Below are 20,533 nucleotides of genomic sequence, written 5' to 3'. Positions count from 1 at the left end.
AGGTCAGGCACATCAGTTACATGGTTGTTATGTCATGCTACCAGTTTGTACATTTCCAAAACACAAATACATGTCAGTAAGCTTTAGAATTTGTATTGTGACATTTCAACATAGTCTCCACTAAAATATAAAACACTGATAATATTTCTGAAAGCCTGTTTTATAGATAACATGGGCATATTTACAAGATGACCTAATCATAATGACTGACCCTATTGGTCATTTCCATGTCCACTGCCCAGTCATTGATTGACATTTACTCTGGACCTATATAAGCCCCAGGAGAGATATTTAATTTCCAAAATCTAATACCAACAGAGTTGTACGGTCAATATACTTAATCATTATAATGCCCAATGCCAAATATCCTAAGCCAGAATCTTTTGCACTGTGGAATAACTTGTTGTTACACTTTGCAGTTGTTACAAGCTTTAGAAACTGCAGGTCAGGCTGCATTTTTCCCTTGGGCAATAGCCTCTTCATGACTTTACTGCCCTTTACAGCCTAATGCAGGGCCGGCCCATCCTATAAGCAGACTAAGCAGCTGCTTAGGGCCTCAAGGCCAACAGTGTCCCAGAGACAAATTCTGCTTAGGGCCCCCTGAACACTAGGGCTGGTCCTGGCCTAATGTCAGGCCTAATGTGTGCTTCCTACAAACATATAAAATATATATCATTTATGTTATGAATCGTAAACAGTTGCTCTCCCTCTGCCTCCCGTTCAGCTCACCCAACAGGAAGAGATTTACAGATAGAGACACTTCGCATGACTTGTCTTCGATTAGACTATTGTCTCAAAGCTCTTAGACACACCTTTCTAAGCACATTAAGATCTCATCTCGGGCAGAAAGAATTGATTCCAGTCAGCTGTGATTGCAAGACTGCATGTCAGTAAAATAGTGCCAAAGAAAAAAGCGTCACAGAAACAAATGAGATCAATGATGTTTGCTAACTGAGGCAATGGGACACTTGAGGCACTGGTGGAGGACTGTCTTGGAGTAGCACTTATTGTGCTTCAATTATGCCCATATTAAATAGCAGAACAATTAATTAATCTACCATTAACATGGAAAGCTTTAATGGACAAAATATCAAGGATGTTGGATGGTCAACACTAAATCTAAATAAGAGATCTGGAGGGCACAGCTGCACAGACCAATCGATCCCTTTAGGATTTGTAAGGCTGTGACTGAGACAGGTGTGGTTTAATGCACACTCTGAGCTGTAAAATATGACACTGCAGAGAGCATTCAGGATGTCACACCAGGTCTGCAGGTGCCTACCTAAGGCTTTAATATGCTTTTGTCTCTGTCTTTTTCACTGAATAAAACTAAGACACTGACATGATGAACAGAAAATACGATGGTTACAGTTTTATTGTATTGTTTCCAACAAATCAAACTAGGGCTGGGCAGTGGTGATAAAAATCAAACAGTGATCCAATGTCTGTGACAGTCTGCTATTTTGGTGAATTTGTCAATTTGTCATATTATTTGTCATTCACTATTTCCGTATTTAATACAACTGTTTCATTAAACACAGACACTTTATTTTCCATTCACTTCTCCAGTTGGTTAACCTCTGTGTGACAGCTGGAATTAACCAATCACAGTGAAGGGTTAACTTAAAGAAGAATTGCTTTTTTTCACCTTTTAAAGGCAAAAGAAAATAACAAACTGTACGTGAACCATGATGAATCAAAGTCGTGATCTGGTTCCAAAAAAAAAAAAAAAATGTGATTTTTTTTCTCTATCACCCACCCCTAAGTTAAACAGACTGACTGTATCACAGCTATAATGGAAAATGTATTGGTAACAGTTAGTTAAAAGATCAAAAATAATTTTGAGTATAACCACAAAGCTAAAGAAATCCACAGCCCTGTCATGGCCCACCTCAGATATGAACATGATGGTCTGTAACCAATGGCTGCTGATGAATCAATATCTTCACATGAGGCTGAAACTCTGTGGCACAGGAGCCAAGCACTTCGGGTAATGAACTGCCTTCTTGATATATATCCTTCGCAGTGTGAGATTGCAGTGGTGCAACATGGCACTGCAACAGCAGCAATTCTTTGATTAGCAATTTCTCTTCCATCACGTTTGCCTGTCGTGCCAAAAACCCAGCATGTCGCTCCATGTGTCAACAGATCCTCAGTTCACCTCGTGTGGCTCTGGCACTTTCTTAGACCCGGACAACTGCCCAGTGAAACTGAAGAAAATGTATAGGACTCCTGCATGCGTTTACATTATTTCCTTTTTGTATTATGTCTTCTTAAAATTACAGATACGTTATTTGTCTAAATAGGACATTGATGATATTAAAGTGGGACTAAACACCTCAACTTCGCCCACAACCACATTTCAAATAGATCTGCTAAACTGAGCAGTAAGACTAAAAGGGTGAGTGAGAGAGGAGGAGCGGTAGGTCTAGGTAGAGCAGTGTGATTGATCTAACAGGTATCCACACATCAAACTTCCCCCCTGCAGTCAGGTGTTTGTAATTAGAAATGACTGACTATAATCAGAGCAGTCTTTTGAGATGTCACTGGCAACACCTAAATCTGTTTTGACCAGAAAGCTGCAAATGTACCTAGTCTGCACTAAAGTTGACAAAAAAAAAAAAAAAAAAAAAAAATGACTAGGAACAGTAGATATGCTATTAATACACCATGCGCAGAGTTTAGTAGCAAAAGGAGTTGATTTTGTCTTTATTTCCAATTTAAAGACATGAATAGCATCATGACAGTTTGAGACAGAGCACCTTACCACCAAACCAGTACCTTATACTCTTCACATTGCACATCATCTGCATATTCACATCAGGATAAAAAGGACTAGATGGATATACAGCTTCTATACTTCCAACATTTACAAATGGCTTAGTGCATCCTCCCCAAAGCCTCATTTCTGTGTGCATTTCTGATATGGTCACCAATGTCACATTTCATTTGTTTTTTCATGTGTGCCATAAGCAACATAAAATCTAATACAATACATTAATTTTGAAAGTAAAATGTATCTTTCTGTTTATTTCAAAAGCATTCAAAATGGGACAAAATATTATTTATGACTCTGTTGCTTATATTATTATGACTTGTATGTTGTTAAGTCTATACAAGTAAATGTCATCTCTGAATCATGAAAACATTAACAGAGCAGCAGCTCCATATGTCATATGGATATATATTATATCATTTTACACTTGAGTGAATAAAGCCCCTGCTGCTGGCTACATTAGATATGACTTAGGCTAATTGTAAATGTCAAAACAGTTTGGTCTTCACATGTCTCTAACATATTCTGTGCTGTAAACAAACGTATGTATATAGTTTTGACCCTTAAAACAAGAGAGGGTCAGGAACTAATCAGCTCTTATTGATCCTCTCTCAATGATCCGCAATAGAAGTCTTTGGATTTAAAATGTATTACACGGCCGAGTCGCTGGGACTACTCTTCATGCCTGATACAGTTCCTCTGCTGCCCATTATAATGAGGCTTTAAGCAGTGGGGCCACTGTAAATCTGCTCCAGTCAGATTGCTCTGCTCCTCATCTGACTGAACCTAACCTCAGATAAATCTCACTACAGTGGAACAATTTATTTTCCTGTCTCACCCTAAGTACACTACCAAACCAAGTGTTTGGAGTCAGCAAGTGGTCACCAGTCACTAGCTTCATCCCTGTCAGTCTATAGCCTAATGTAGTGAAGGGGTCATTAGCACACGTGGAGTGGGACCATTAGAGCTGCTTTCTAATTTTGCAAAACCAGGCCAGAAACATGTATTTAGGCTTAATTGCATGTAGACAATAGAAGACAAGCCCAGTTCAAAAGTACCCCCAATGAAGCCGTAACCCGCTGTGAGCAAATATCTCATTTTGACGGGGTGTAGGGTAATAGGATACAAAAGTGCTCTTTGACCAGGTGGTCTGACTGCGCGCAGAGCCGCGCGGTCTCACACGGACACTTGACTGGGCGCAGGCGGCGCGCAGCACACGCTCACGGGAGAGGGGAAGAGCCAGGCACCAGCACAGCACGGAGAGGGACACCACTGTCCACACAAGGAGCGCGGACAGACCGGGAGGGAGCGGCATGCCTGAGCGCGGCACGCACAGCTCTGGAGGGACTCGCACAACTTCTCCTGACCTGACGGTACAGGAAAAATGACGCGGACTATCTCCATCCTCGTTTACCTTTTCTCCTTCATTTACTGTAAGTGTTGCCCTTCTAAACGCTTTATGCACATTTCATCTGCTTTTGTCTTTGGTTTAGTTGGTTAAACCTCGTGATAGTCTGTTCATTTAGGCTGCTGTGGGTTTATGAGGCCCAGGCCACTTTAGCTACACTGACAACTCATGAAATCATCCTCGCGCATTTACAGGTGCACAACGGTAACTTTTCTGGTGGAAGATGCTGGAGATGTTATTGTTTTTGTTTTCCACAGTGTGATATAAACCTTAACCAATAACCCATTAAAACAATTATAGGTGTTTTTACAGTTAGAAATACCTTAAAAACAGAGGCCACATAGCACCGTGAGCGGGGACACCTTTCCTCAGATCTGACCTGTAACTGCCTGGTCGCGTCACCTGTTGTCTCCATGGAGATAGATGAAGTTTAATGCCATACAGTGGAACATTCTAAGCTAAGTAATAACATTTCCAAGTAGGTGGCAGCTCCTCCACCAGAAAAGTTACATAGTGCACCTTGAAACTCTTCATTTTGTTTCATGTAAACTGTTTTGTTATAGTGTAGTAGCAGTTTATGGAAAATAGTTAATAATTTCTTTCATCATCAGCTTTCACTGTCTCATCCACACTTTTCTCTTATTAGAAAGAAGGCTGTTTAAAATGAAAGGGTTTAGCCAGAAAGCTCAAGTTGATGCAATGACTGCTCTAATGTAAAACACTATCACAAATTTGAAATGCTTCACACCACTTTGGCACTACAAATCGTGACCTTTTCATCTACAGTGGCTTACTTCAGTTTCTATTACCACGTCTGACCTTTCTCTCACTTCATATGTCAAGTCTTTTTTGCAATTTTTTTTTTTTTTTTTTTTTTTTTTTTTTACACAATTAGTGCAGCTCATTACAGGTGGACTGCCTGCCTTTTGTGTAACCAGTGCGGGGCGACGTATGAGAAGGTTCATCAGTCCATTTATTTTGTTAAACTTAAGGTTAGACACTGCAGGTCAATAGGGAAAAAAAATTAAATAGCTCTTCTGTCATTTAGTTAGGCTACATAAATGTAAGGAAAAAAATCCTTTTTTTTTTTCTTTTTTTTTTTTTTTTTGTAAATTACTGTTTTAATTAAGGGACTTTATCTGTCACATAGTTATGACATATACATCTGGAAAATGTATGGAGGCAGGTTTAAATTTCTTTTTATTTGGTATTATTACTTATTTAGTATTTGAGTAAGCTTTTTACTGAAAACTGTCATAAAATTGGCATAAAATTTATTCGTTTTTGGTTAAAATGTTAAGAAATCCAGCTTAAAAAGCAGTATCAACAAATCCTTCTGTACGATTCTGATTCTGTACTGCTACTTTAAGGGATGATCTTCATGTCCTTATGTGATGAAAATGCATTTTTACAAAAGTGACAATGTCCCATATAAATCTATGGATGCAAGTTGATTCAATTATCAAATAATAAAACATGTTTAGGTGAAGCTTTGACAGTTTTTCCATGTGAAATCTTAGATGTTGAGAAAGCAAACTGACCTAAAAAAATAAATAAATAAGAAAAAGAGTTTTGCCTGTATGTCTCCCCCTTTTTATTAGTATTATTTTTTTCTTTTTTTTCATTGTTAAATATATCTAAATTTGCGCTTTCAGGCAGCTGTGGGGCTGATTCAGAAGAGCGCCTAATGAACTGGTTGCTGGGAAAGGATCGCTACAATCCACTCATCCGGCCGGCTGTTAACAGGACAGAGAGGGTCACAGTCAAACTGCAAGTGTCACTGGCTCAGCTCATCAGTGTGGTAAAATGGACAACTATCTTTTGTAAATATGGGGTTTCCGTCTGGGTGAGAAGCTAGAAAACAAATAGACAGACCACATAACATATACTGACAAAGGTCAAGGAAAAACACATTTATTACAAGTAAGCTGAGAGTGAGTGGGTGTAAATGGATGAGGTGAAGATAGATATAGTGAGAGAAGCTGAGAGCTTCTGTTATGTCTACACTGAAGCTTCAGCACATTTGGATTAAAAGCCTCAATAAAGCAGCTGAAGCCAGTCAGTGACAGAAGCAGTTCACTGATTTACTGTGTGGGCTCCTCCCCACCTGCACTACAAGGCACTGACGCTTTTTCAAATCTATCTTTATGAGTTCCGGTCATACCCTTTGTGATTTTCAGACTGTTTTGGCTAGCAACATTATGTCAATGCAATAAAATGACCGGGTAAGGACCAACTCCCACAGGGAGGCTTCCCTATTTAACTAGGGTTGAGTAATTTAATGGTTTTACAACTTCATCATCAAATTGAAATTTTAGTGAAAAATAATATTTGTTGAGCTGATAAATGAATAAAAGGATTCACAGAATATAGTTGGATTGCAAAAGAAACGTTGATTCAACTACAATGGTTTTTAGGAGTGAATATGTTGAGCCACTCATCCAAGCTGCTTCTACAGTTGGACATTATGATCAATGAAAAGTACTCTCAAGTGGACCAAAAAGCAATATCGTGGTAGTCTTAAAACATTTTATTTTAGCTTACAGAAGTCAAGGGATATTCTACATACTGTTGTTTTCACTTGCACACTGTATAGACTACAGATGACCATCTTCCAATTGGTTCTTTCAGAATGAAAGGGAACAGATTATGACCACAAATGTATGGCTCACTCAGGTAAGGCCAGTCATTATGTTAAATATTACATTGCACATAAATGACTAAATGCCCTTGAATTAAACCTCAAGTGCGGAACAAAGCAGTTCTGTAATTATGTCAGAGAAAATGATTGGGCGTAATTGAACCGTAACATTAAGTCTCCCTCTGTCTCCATAGCACTGGGTGGATTACAGGTTAGCCTGGGACCCTTCAAAGTATGAAGGCATTGACAAGCTGCGTATTCCTTCAAGACACATCTGGCTCCCAGATATTGTTCTGTATAATAAGTAAGTTCATCCAAAAGTAAATATATGAATAATGAATTATGCATTTTGTTAAGGTGTTGTTTTCCCCTTTTATTCATCCTATAGTGCAGATGGAACTTATGAAGTAACAGTATTTACTAATGCAATAGTTCTTTACAATGGCAGTATAAACTGGCTCCCTCCAGCTATCTACAAAAGCGCCTGTAAAATTGAGGTAAAGCATTTTCCTTTTGACCAACAAAACTGCACCCTCAAGTTTCGATCTTGGACATATGATCACACAGAATTAGACCTTATTCTCAAGTCCGAGGTGGCCAGCATGGACGACTTTACTCCAAGTGGAGAGTGGGACATCTTGGCCCTGCCTGGCAGACGGACTGTAAATCCTCTTGATCCCACCTATGTGGACCTCACATATGATTTTATCATCAAGAGAAAACCTTTGTTCTACACCATCAACCTCATCATCCCCTGTGTGCTGATCACCTCCTTAGCTATCCTGGTTTTTTACCTGCCATCCGATTGTGGGGAGAAGATGACCCTGTGTATCTCAGTCCTTCTGGCTCTTACTGTTTTTCTGTTGTTAATATCCAAAATAGTCCCTCCGACCTCACTCGATGTGCCACTGATTGGGAAGTACCTCATGTTTACTATGGTCTTAGTGACATTTTCTATTATTACAAGTGTTTGTGTGCTTAATGTACACCATAGGTCCCCAAGCACCCACACTATGCCAGCTTGGGTCAAACTTGTGTTTCTAGTCAAACTGCCGACTTTACTGTTCATGAGACGACCAAACAATAACTCTGCACGGCAGAGGCTACGTCAGCAGCGCTGCCTACGAGCAAGGAGGGCCATTTTGGGCTTAGGATGTCCAGTTGAACCTAAAGCGGGATTTACTATGTCTTCCTCCGTCTTGCTGCCTTCTGACTCCTCAGCCCTTTCAACTCCAGGACATAAAAATCTGGCAGAATCTCTTCGTCTTAGCTTTAACAGAAAAGGAGACTTTAGTCCCAGTGATTTCACTTCAGCTCAAGACCTCCATCAGAGAAGCACCTCTGACTGGGCCAGTGATGTCCGGGAGGCAGTGAACGGTGTGCGCTTTGTGGCTGAGCACATGATGGGAGATGATGATGACCAAAGTGTAAGTACTTTTTTTTTTCAGGCTTTTGAGATTGAGCCGTCAATTAATTACTCATAATACCTGAAGAGAGTGAGCAGTATTCCCTACGCCCCCAATAAATATAGTGTTATTCATTCCCCAGTTGGCAGTAAACAGTCAATGATTGCCAGATTTACTATTTTGTTAAATCATTCTCATTTGACTACTTACCATTATGTTTTTCTGTCCAGGTCATTGAAGACTGGAAATATGTGGCCATGGTAGTGGACCGCTTGTTCCTGTGGATATTTGTTATTGTGTGTGTAGTGGGAACACTTGGCCTGTTTCTTCAACCTGTTTTTCAGAATCAGATCATTCCTAATCAACAGCCCAGTTCAGAGACACCACGTATTTGATGAGTTGCATTTACAAGAAGAGAAAAGTAGATTTTACTTAAATTCAGTTAATAAATACTGTAGATGTTACACTAGAGTACATTAGAGGGTCTCACACTGGGACTTCATGGACTTCTTTGGTGGTACTCTGTAATTAGTCCAGTTGATATCCTGGTTTTAGATCTATTCCTTGTTTACATTTGATCCTGGTGTAGTATGGACCAAACTAACAAACCATAAAACCAGTTAAACTGTGTTACATCTGAGAAAAACTCGTCCGATTTTTACAATGGTATAGGGCTCACTTATGAGCCAATTGAGTTAAAACAAACATATCATGACAAGTTTTATGCAAACGTTTTGTGAATATTTAGAACTATGTTATAGTAAAAGAAAAATTCAAATCTCTCAACTGGACAAAAAGCTGTAGGAGTGAAGATGTTTTGCTGCACATCAAAACCACTTCTTCAGTTCATAGAACTGTGTTGTGGATCAGTAAGAGCTCACCCATAATGCTCATGTTATAATAAATCTGCATTTTACAAAATACAACAGAGGAACAGAGTAATCACTGTAATTCAATGATGGAAGTGGATAGTTAAATATATTAAAATTAAACTAAAAGTGTGTGTTCTGTTCCATATACATTATGCCAAAAAAAAGCACATCCTTATTGTCCAACATGTAGGCTTTATTTATTTATTAGCTGTTCTTTAACTAAGTGGAAAGAAACTAACAAAAAACATGTACACATTCACACTAAAATGAAAACATTTTAAAATGAAATTATTTTAAAAAGTGTACATTTAAGAATCGGGACAATGTTCAAAGGATTCTTGTTCTTTATGTATAGGGAATAATCGCATATGATGTATAAACTCAATTAAAACTACTGTCTGAAAAATAATTGATATTGATTTTTGCTCTGATGAATGTCCATTAAGTAAAATACTTTTTTGGCTGAGGGCAAAAATATAAATGACATTTACACCTTTGCTCCACAATCTGTTAACTACTAAGCTCCACATTTCTTACTGCTCAGTAAACAGTGCTGAGTGAGCTCATTAAAGATTCTGCAGACTGCAGCCTCTTGTCAAATCTTCATTTGGATTAAGTGATAGCTACCCTATGGTAATGATTATATCTACTTTTTCCCGTTTTGTTCCTGACACAGAGCAGATAATTCATATTTACATACTGATGAATCATTGATAGATCCATACAAGTGAACCTAGGCCAACTCAGTGACATAAAAAGGATTTATCAGGGACCTTTTGTTTTTTCATCCATAGCCTACATCCCAGTTGCAATGACAAAATATCATGAGAGTCAAATCACTTTGTAATTGACATATTTGAATCCTTATGGATCCCAACAGAACAATATAACAGGAGAGGTCCAGGTCCAATCAGCTTTTGTGCTAAATGACAATCATTCATCAAGGCACATTAGTCGGGGTGATTTTAACCTCATGGTCTTAGGGTCATCCAGGTGAAGGACAAACCACTAACCACCTCACTCTGGAGTAGAGTTATGTTGGATACCTATTCAGCCACAAATCAATCAGTAGGCTACAAGCCGGTATTACACGAATAGCAGTACCACAGACAATGAAATGTGCCTGTTTAATAAACGTATTCACTTTCTCATATCAACGTCTCACTTTAAATTCACAGCGAATAAAGGCCTGGCACTTCGTCACATGACAGTTATGTAGCCTACGTTACATATAAACATCAGACTATTTACCTCAGTTTGCACAGACTGAGTTTATCATAGTACAGTACTACTGCAGCTCTACAATACAGACTAGGTCAGGACACCTTTGTATGGAGATCTCACTGTATGTAGATCTCACTGTATGTAGATCTCACTGTATGGAGATCTCACTGTATGTAGATCTCACTGTATGGAGATCTCACTGTATGTAGATCTCACTGTATGGAGATCTCACTGTATGTAGATCTCACTGTATGTAGATCTCACTGTATGTAGATCTCACTGTATGTAGATCTCACTGTATGGAGATCTCACTGTATGTAGATCTCACTGTATGGAGATCTCACTGTATGTAGATCTCTGTATGTAGATCTCACTGTATGGTCACTTGAGTCGTAGTGCGTCCCACGCGCTCCGCAGTGCCGCGCGCGGGCGCGCACGCTCCATGGCCTCTCTCTCTCTCCACTCTCTGCCTCAACAGCTGCTTTCTCCTCTCACTTTCTCCTCCTCTGTGCCTCACGGAGCACTGCGCTCAGCGTGCGGACTCATGTAGCCGTCTCCTCTGCTCCAGGATGAAGTCTGACACTTTTCTTTGGTCCATTTCTTTGATTTTAGCATCTCTGAAGCCGGGTGAGTTAAACTTTAGCCTTTAAATAACCTACTTGTTGCTTTGCTTTTCTGAAAGTAAAATCACAGAATATGTTTCAAATGTTTAAAATTAATGGATAAAAAGCTAAACTTTCGAATTCTACAGGCCTTTAGCATTACAAGCTACGGAACATTATTTAGCAAGTTCAGAGAATGGCTACAATAATTGCTACATGCAGAATGCAGCTTGCTATAGGTCTACAAGGCTCTTGCAATCCTTAAAATAATGCTTTAACAATTTCCAGATCTCTACAGCAGTTGCTAACATACATGTCTGACCCCATAGGTGCCTCTGGCTCAGATGCTGAACATAAACTCTTCTCTGTAATATTCTCCAACTACAACCAGTACATCCGGCCAGTGGAGAATGTGTCCGACCCTGTCATCGTGCAGTTTGAGGTGTCCATGTCACAGCTGGTCAAAGTGGTGAGCTATGGCCTTTTCCTTTGAATTAAAAGTTAATTGACGTCTTCAAACTGAAAACAGGACATGTTTCTGTGTGCCCAGTATAAGATGGAAAATGTGAGCTTTCTGATTACTGCTCTTCTGCCTCCACCCGTTAGTCGTCTGCTACCGCTTTAGACGAGCACTCATGAATGAGTTTGGATATCCCACAAGCATTGTGCTTACTTTAATACAGGCAATGGGTTGTAAAAGCCTCACATTTGAGGTAGTCTTTTTCTTCATGGTTTAAAGACTTCCGGTGCTGAAAATCCATTGGCTTTTGTTCCACTAGGAGGGATTAATGGTAATAGCTTTCTTATCCCATTTAACAACGCATAATAAATGAGAGTTGTGCTTATAGCAGGCCCTGTGTATGACCTACCTACCAAGATTTTTTTTTTGGATAAATTATGTAGCCTGTTGTAGCATTGATAGTGTAAAACCAAATTTGTTCTAAACTCTTGCCTGGTAAAATAAATATGACATAAATTAAATAATGTCAAGTTTCTTGAAATGTGGCCTTGTGTTTACATTTTTTTGTAAATTTCTCTAATCATGTAAACTCTAAAAGGCACATGTCACTGTATTTGTATTGGATATTTCCCAGTCTAACAAACAAGAATACATTTTCTTGCTGGCACAGTTAATAGCTTATTGCAGCTCGCAGCACTGATGGATTACTGTTATTCCCCATCCCACACCTGATGCCTCTAACCTAGTTGCAATTGGCCGTGTGCAGCCTGTGTCAATTACGGCAGGCTACATCAGCTCATCTAGGCCATAAAATAGCTCATCTGCCCAAGCAGCGTCACCTATCATTGCACAATCAGGGAATGGTCCCACATGCTCCCGGGCCGGTCGAGAGCAGAGCGGAGGTGGTACTTTGATTTGGAAAACATCAGGGTTTGCAATCAGTAAATCAGCTCATCTAATCAAAATCTGTCTCATCAGAGGGCCCTTGGGTAAAAGATTTTGTTTATTTATTTGTTTTGTTTTGTTTTTTTTTTTGTTTTTTTTTTATCAGAAATGTATTCTAGTGCCATAGTAGTACTTGTGTAGTACTTGTAATGCATCCTTTCTCACTATGCACAGCTGATGACAATTAGCATTTCAATTTCACACTGACATAATAGTAGTTTCTATTGTGTTGTCTTAAATGGATAGACAGACAGACAGACAGACAGACAGACAGACAGACAGACAGACAGATAGACAGACAGATAGACAGATAGACGGACGGACGTCCAGACAGACAGACGGACGGACGGACGGACGGACGTCCAGACAGACAGACAGACAGACAGACAGACACATGGACTGATAGATAGATAGACAGATAGACAGATAGATAGATAGATAGATAGATAGATAGATAGATAGATAGATAGATAGATAGATAGATAGATAGATAGATAGATGGATAGATCTCCAGCTCCAGCTCTCATTTGTATTGTTATGCTGTATAAGATAAGCATTACTCCCTATAGTTCCATCTGAAGACTTTCTGACTAAATTAATCCATTTCTTATTTCAGGATGAGGTGAATCAGATCATGGAGACAAATCTTTGGCTGAGACATGTAAGTTTGCTGTGTACAAATGGACCTTGAACAAGGTTATGTATGGATCCAAGTGTCTGTCATAGATGATTGTCCTCGGCTAGACAGACAGGCCAACCTGCATTATTCATGAGACGGTCTTTTTGAACATTATTGATTCCTGAGTTCCAAACATAAACAGATTTTTAGCATTCTAGCATCTGTTTGGAGTTTTATACCAAGCTTAAGGACTAAACGTAGCCTACTTTCATTATTACAGTTGCTCTACGGAAATGGCTTCGAACCAGCGTACTATTTTCAGTGCCTCATAACTCATTAACTGCTATGGTTTTTCAAAAGCACTATGCATCAAAAAGACCGAGAGAAGGTGCATTTTCCCCACTAGCTATTTTAATTTTGCTGCACATTCTAGCATTTTATTGTTTTCCTATAATTAAGTTTAAAAAAAAAAAATGTTACGACTCTGGTGGTGGGTTTATGAGTCTCATGAGGATCTTTTGTTATGAAATGGAGGTCACATGACACCAGCTAAAAGGTCCATAAAACACTAGCTAGATTATGAATGTACATTGTCTCCACTCCAGATACTCTTTTACTCAGATTTACTCATAAGAACGTTGACTTTTTGTGACTACAATATATATTCGTACATGTAAATATTATTATTCCTTTATTTAAGCTGCAGTAGCCTCATTATTTGCCATTAAAAAGCCTAGTAAGACGTGAGCAGGTTCAAATCCTACTGCCCCCTTTTCTTACATAAAGACATTACCCAGATTGTCTCCATTGTTTGTGGAACTGTAGTATGTTATCATTCCCAAAGTGACTGTTGAGTGTATGAATAATGAACTCAGTCTTACAAAGTACTTGGAGAAACTTAGGCTTAAAATGCATTCTATCAATCTTTTCTTATTCACTGGATCATCACTATTCAAGCACGTAAGTCACTATCACATGCAATCCTTTTTTAGATATGGAATGACTACAAACTTCGATGGAATCCGAAAGAATTTGGAGGTGTGGAATTCATCAGAGTTCCCTCCAACCGGATTTGGAAACCTGACATAGTCCTCTACAACAAGTAAGATATCAACACATTTTTAAAAAGTACATCATTGATAGATACAGTGAAGACGTGCTGTTGGAATAGATTTGGTAATGACTAACGTGTTGATTAATTTCGTTTTCATTCCCGTTTCTCTTTGCAGCGCAGTGGGAGATTTCCAGGTAGATGACAAAACCAAAGCTCTTCTCCGCTATAACGGCGACGTAACTTGGATCCCGCCGGCCATTTTCAAAAGCTCCTGTAAGATCGACGTCACTTACTTCCCCTTTGACTACCAAAACTGCACCATGAAGTTCGGCTCATGGACTTACGACAAAGCCAAGATAGACCTGGTTCTCATCGGATCCACTATTAATCTCAAAGACTTCTGGGAAAGCGGGGAGTGGATGATCATCGACGCTCCTGGCTACAAACATGACATTAAGTACAACTGTTGTGAAGAAATATACACGGACATCACTTATTCCTTGTACATTCGGCGACTTCCTCTTTTTTATACTATCAACATGATCATCCCATGTCTCCTAATATCTTTCCTAACCGTCCTTGTTTTCTATTTACCATCCGACTGTGGAGAAAAAGTCACTCTGTGCATTTCGGTGCTTCTGTCACTAACTGTTTTCCTGTTGGTTATAACCGAAACCATCCCTTCAACCTCTTTAGTCATCCCTCTGATTGGCGAATACCTCCTTTTCACCATGATCTTCGTCACCCTTTCCATCGTGATCACAGTTTTTGTTTTAAACGTCCACTACCGCACGCCCAAAACTCACACAATGCCGCGTTGGGTTCGGACCGTCTTTCTGAGTCTTCTTCCCAAAATTATGTTTATGACCAGACCAGAAAGAGATCCAGACGGAGTGACAATATCCAGTGACGGTGACGGTTTTCAACATCCAAAATCGTGCGCCATTCATTCGGCCTCTACGTTGCAGAAGAAGCATAAACCACAAGCTCTAGTGTGCAGCGTTGTGTCGAGCCTCGCAAACCGGCAAAGACTTCTCAACAGCACAGAGTTATCCAATTTAAACAACCTCAACGGACCTCCGGGAAAAAATACAACCGCTGGGATGCTGTGTTGCGAGGACAGGTGTAACCCTTGTTGGCATCAGAGGTCAAGCAAACTGCCCGTGGACTCTGGAGGTGGGAGCGCCGGATTGGGGAGTCTGGGAGCACTCACCGGAGGAGTTGGGCCTTCCGGGACCACAGCGGGAAGCCAGTGTTCCAGCTCGGAATCTCTGGATGGGGCGCTGATGTCTCTGCTGCCCATCTCTCCAGAGGTTAGAGAGGCCATTGAAAGCGTCAAGTACATAGCGGAGAATATGAGGTTACAGAATGAAGCAAAGGAGGTGAGTGTGATGTTTAATGTCAGTAAATGGGATAGTAAAACGTGACAAAGGTTTAAGAATAACATTAATATTCATGCTAAGGGAGTTAAAGTTTGTTAGGGAAAGAGCAATCATAAGCCAGTAATTGTGTTGTATGATATTCCATGATATTCTGGGATAATTATACCTTTATTAGACAAAGACTATTATGCCTAAGAGAAGAGAAATTAAGAATAACAAGAGAATTCATCCTGGAACTTAGGGAGTCACATATTGTATTACAAATCAAAGCCTATAAAGTATTACTGCTGACACACGCATCATTTCCCAATTGTTCATGTTACGGTGTGTTTTGATGAAGCTTTTAACGCACAATGAAACTTGCTTTGCTCAGCTTTTCTTTTTTTTCTGTTTTTCCCCTTGTAGGTTCAAGATGACTGGAAATATGTTGCCATGGTTATCGATAGGATCTTCTTGTGGGTTTTCGTCCTTGTGTGTATCCTGGGAACAGCTGGTCTCTTCCTACAGCCGCTGCTGCTGGGAGAGGACATTTAACTTGTTTGGACTAAATTAAAAATACTCAGACCATTACACTGTACCATTTTTGGATTTTTCCCAAGACAAAAAAGTGCTTTGTGATAGAGTTTTTATATGGCCTAAAGGTGTATATTTTAGGCATATATTTTACTTTATAGAAAAATAAGTAGCTTCAAAACATTTTAGATTAATAGTACACTCTATGGAAATTCCTGGATCAACCTTTTTTAGGAAAGGAAACACTGTTCACATCTACAGTGTCAAAATGTTGATGATAGTGCCATCGTGTGGTGAAAAGTTTTATTTATTTATTTTTGTATTGTGTTCAGTTATGTGTGATTGAACTGTAGGGAAATGTGTTTTTTGTGTGCAGCTAATTTCTGTAAATAAATAAATTTAAAAAAAACAAAACCTTAAACATATACATATATTACATATTATTAAACCTGATTATTGGTCAAATTTTATATTGCATTGTGCTGTTTCAGAAACTAAATTTCAACATTCCCTTCTTCCCAGTGGAGCTAACTCAGGTCCTTTTGCCTCCATATTGAATCATAATCAATAAACAAGCATGAAAATGATGGAGAGACTATTGGATTCCTCTTTTCATCGAACTAATTCTCTGGAAATACATATATTTCAGGTTTTATGAGCAAACCATGCTAACACAGGTTTTATTATTATTATTATTATTTTTAATATTCACTTAATTCCCTATAATATACACTGAAATGAAAACAAATGATCAAAATGTTAAATCATTCTGAAGGGCTTTTTAATTAATTCAACTTTATTCATGCTGATCTGGAAATAAGTGCACAAGACCCATGAACATCTAATGGAAGATTGAATAAAAGTCTGAAAGAAACATTATATTTGTGCAAAGGCCTGTGTGAAAAATAAGGAATTTTGATGAAGATGGTGCAAGGACTGTAATAAATGCATTAAATGTTTGCATTAGAAATAGGCTAATCAAGAATAACCATTTGTCATAAAGTTTCCATTTCTTACTATAGTCAGTTAGTTATCGTTACACACACACACACACACACATGTTGGGTTTCCATGCTTCATTTCCTGGAACCGTAACCATAGTCACGTTCCTTACCTAAACCTTAACCTATTTTCACACATTTCTGAACTTTAAATCACGTTGCTCTAATAATACAGGCCTGTATAATTATGTAATAAAGGATTTATGTCAACCTGATTTTTGTCCCGATAAGGCGGATACGTCCCCATGATGTGAATCTGTACACTTTAGTCCCCGTAATGTGATAAATACTTGCCCACACACATAAATACACAGGTCACTTGTGAGGCGAATACAATTATTTATAGTGTCCTACAGTTTCAGTTTACTTGAGACATGAACATTCTGCTCATAGCTGCACAATGAACGCATTCACATTTCTGCTCTGTAAGTATTTGTCAATTTTGAATGACTTTAAAGGAGAATGTAATGTCTAATTGTGTACTTTTAAGGTGTTTTGATGCATGAGGTGACAGGCCAAATTAAAGGTAAACTTTTATTTTCACATTTTTATACGTTATACATTTCTGTTTACATCAATATTTGTTTTTCAGATATTTCTCCTGCCAGAATTTTGGTTCCACAGAGAATAGTAAGTGAGAACAGTAACCTCCATGTGATATGCAGTACTTTTGGGTTCAAGAAAAACACACCAGTCTATGTGTATTTATGTAATAATGGAACTGGGGTCGAAAGACTGAGTCAAAAGCCTGAGGAAAATGATTCTACATTCACATTAACAAAAGTTACACCAACTGATAGTGGTGAATACAGCTGTGTCCACTCCATCAGTGAGTACAAGCCTGATGAGGTCAACGCCACAGGAATAAACAGCATTGGAATCCACGTCTTAGGTATTTACACTATTTTTATTGTTATTTATGTAAATTGTTCCTTCAGTTGTCATTTTTACAGTATTTTCATCAAGGTTGTATATCAAGCTTAGAAACTATTTAATAGCTGTGCACTTATTCATACACAGCTATTATTATTATTATTATTATTATTATTATTATTATTATTATTACTATTATTATTATTATTATTATTATTATTATTATTATTATTATTATTATTATTATTATTATTATTATTATTATTATTATTATTATTATTATTATTTATTATTATTATATTTATTTTATTTTATTTTTTTATTGTATCTCTCTTGCAGCAAACTTTCAGCCTGCTAACTTGACACTGTCCAGTCCGTCTTCGGTCAGCCAGGGAGCAAAAGTTGAATTTGTATGTTCTCTTCCGTATGTTCTGCAAACTCTTGATGACTGTGGCTCCGTGCAGTCATACCTGATGCGAGATAGAGCCATTTACCAAGTGCAGGGGTTTGATGTGAAGCAGAGAGAGGCTAGATTTGTGATACAAGATGCAGTGCAGAAAGATTCGGGTCTGTACAGCTGTGTGGTTCGGCCTTCTCAATGCTTCAAGGATGCGGAAAGACTCACTGGAAATAATGCAGTCATTCTTCAAGTTCAAAAAGGTTAGTGGAGTACACAGTCTAAGTAAAATTATTAACGTTTTTTACATTAGATACAAATGGATAATATAAAGCATTATGTTTAAAGATGCACTGTAAGCTGCAGGTGTTGGACCCTCCACTAGAAAATGTTACATAGTGCACAATCAGGACTTACCAAGAATAAAACTATGAACCAGGATGAATGAACCAGAGTGTAAACTGGAATAACGTTAGGCTTTGATTCAGAGCACTCCTCTTAAATACAGTGAAAACCATTTTAATGTGAAGGCTGATCCTCTTGTTTTAATTCTCTTTTGAAGGTTTTCCTTTTGGACTAACAGTGTTTTTCGCAGTAATAGCAGTGATGTTATTCCTGATTATATGCCCTTATGCAATGTGGAGATCAGGTACAATATAATAGAGCTGCATTCTCTTACAACGATTAAATATACTAAATTAAACTAGCTGTACTTGTGTGGCATTTACAGGCATTACATGTGACCTTAATTGCATTTCATGGTGAGATCTAGTTCTCTTTGATTTAAAAAGTGCATTCACGTCACTGGTTTATCAGCTGAGTTTATAATTTTTTCTTCTTGTCAGTTCAACACATGCACAAGTTAGTGACAGCAATGCAATAGAACTCCGGAGGGCCACAGAAAACGAGCAGTCTTCTGATGTACAAGGTTTGACAATCAAAACAACTGAGGAAAAATGAGATGCGTATTGTAGAATGTGTCTAAACCAATGTTGGCTATGCTTGCTTTGTAGAATATTCCTTTACTGATGATGACAATTCTGGGTAATAAATAAATATAAATTTTATTATTTTAACCAAAATCTAACAAGATACTTGCAATTTTCAGGTATCAAAATGTTGGGACAGATGAACCCTACAGTTACCCACCTGACATTGCCCCTGTGTATGATGAAGTCTTGCCTTCTAGAGGTAGGGCTGTTTTTTTTTTTTTTTTTTTTTTTTTTTTTTTATTTCTAAATGTATTTTAGTTCACAGGATTATATTTGCAATGATGTTATGGGCTTCATAGAAACATATTATTCTCAGTGAGATGTCATGGAAAACCCCAACTAGAATAGTATATATTTTTAGTTATTCTAACAATGCAGTACCTGCAGATCAAAATACTGTTCTTCTCAACCACAGGTGCATCATATGAAAACCTCAATGAACCAGAATATGCCTCATGCAGCAAGACAGATACTTGGTGTCAAGGAGAGGAGCGTTAAGAAGTGAAATGTGACAATTTTGTTTTGATGTTATGTTTTATTACAGAATTAACAATGTTGCATTTTGTTACATTATTTCTGATATATCTATGAATAAATATATTTCCATTCTAACATTAGGCTATTCATTCCTTGAAGTAACTTATAGGTCTATACATGTTTTAGTATTCATTTTGATATGTTTAAAACTTAGCCATTATTTTACTTAAGCTTATCTAAATCTGTGAAAAATGCAACTTTTAAACAATAGGTAAATTGAGGCATCAGGTAAAATAAGCCCCATGAGGTTTGAGCCCCCTGACTCTTTAAATATTCTCTCCCTGTGTTTGTAAAGGGTCAATATTTGTTGCCTCTTCAGCATGGCTCATTTTACCTTAATGTCTTCAGGTAAACTGAACCATGCTTTTCAGCTAAAATATGGCATATATAATTTTTAGCATATTTTTGATGGTTCTAATTGCTTAATTAAAAGTTATTGTAAATATATGAAGATTTAATAACATAATTTTGCATATGCTCAGTTATCACTATGATCATAGTCATATACAGCTGATTTAAGCTTCATTTACAACTATTATGGCCATAATCATGATTTAAAACATGATTATAAACGGTCAGAGCTGCATTTTAAGTAAAACACGAGGTGTACGATGACATGTTCATCTCCTGCTGCATTGTCCCATCAGGGCTTATGGCACATGGAGCTTGTCTCACTGTCTATGGGCCTTAGGTGGTGCCCTGCACTGTGTTCCAGATGGTTTCAGTGCTGTACACTTTATAAAACTGGAGGAAAACAGTGTGCTATGGAGGAAAGAAAACCAGAAGAGACTGAGCTGAAGGATCTGTACCACCCGATTCAAGGGCAGCTGT

General features: G+C 38.2%; 3 protein-coding genes across 3 annotated transcripts; all 3 read left to right on the top strand.

The window, feature by feature from the left end:
* The first annotated feature begins 4,121 nt into the window (after positions 1-4,121).
* Positions 4,122-8,668, top strand: chrnb4 (cholinergic receptor, nicotinic, beta 4 (neuronal)). Its single transcript, XM_033991143.2, has 6 exons — positions 4,122-4,209; positions 5,840-5,985; positions 6,816-6,860; positions 7,020-7,129; positions 7,214-8,252; positions 8,462-8,668. Exons 1-6 carry the CDS (start codon positions 4,161-4,163, stop codon positions 8,624-8,626), a joined length of 1,554 nt encoding a protein of 517 aa, XP_033847034.2. The 5' UTR covers positions 4,122-4,160; the 3' UTR covers positions 8,627-8,668.
* Positions 8,669-10,845: 2,177 nt separating this feature from the next.
* chrna3 (cholinergic receptor, nicotinic, alpha 3) lies at positions 10,846-16,017 on the top strand. The gene is made up of 6 exons (XM_033984725.2): positions 10,846-10,954; positions 11,259-11,398; positions 12,951-12,995; positions 13,946-14,055; positions 14,183-15,389; positions 15,795-16,017. Exons 1-6 carry the CDS (start codon positions 10,897-10,899, stop codon positions 15,921-15,923), a joined length of 1,689 nt encoding a protein of 562 aa, XP_033840616.2. The 5' UTR covers positions 10,846-10,896; the 3' UTR covers positions 15,924-16,017.
* A 1,246-nt stretch (positions 16,018-17,263) lies between these two features.
* LOC129457218 (uncharacterized) lies at positions 17,264-18,441 on the top strand. The gene is made up of 4 exons (XM_055229886.1): positions 17,264-17,328; positions 17,394-17,429; positions 17,496-17,795; positions 18,116-18,441. Exons 1-4 carry the CDS (start codon positions 17,304-17,306, stop codon positions 18,439-18,441), a joined length of 687 nt encoding a protein of 228 aa, XP_055085861.1. The 5' UTR covers positions 17,264-17,303.
* Positions 18,442-20,533: the final 2,092 nt, after the last annotated feature.

This window comes from Periophthalmus magnuspinnatus, chromosome 3 (genome assembly GCF_009829125.3).
Source record: "Periophthalmus magnuspinnatus isolate fPerMag1 chromosome 3, fPerMag1.2.pri, whole genome shotgun sequence".
Classification (NCBI taxonomy): domain Eukaryota; kingdom Metazoa; phylum Chordata; class Actinopteri; order Gobiiformes; family Gobiidae; genus Periophthalmus; species Periophthalmus magnuspinnatus.
Note: the sequence above shows the minus strand (reverse complement) of the source record. Positions and strands in the feature narration are given on the sequence as shown.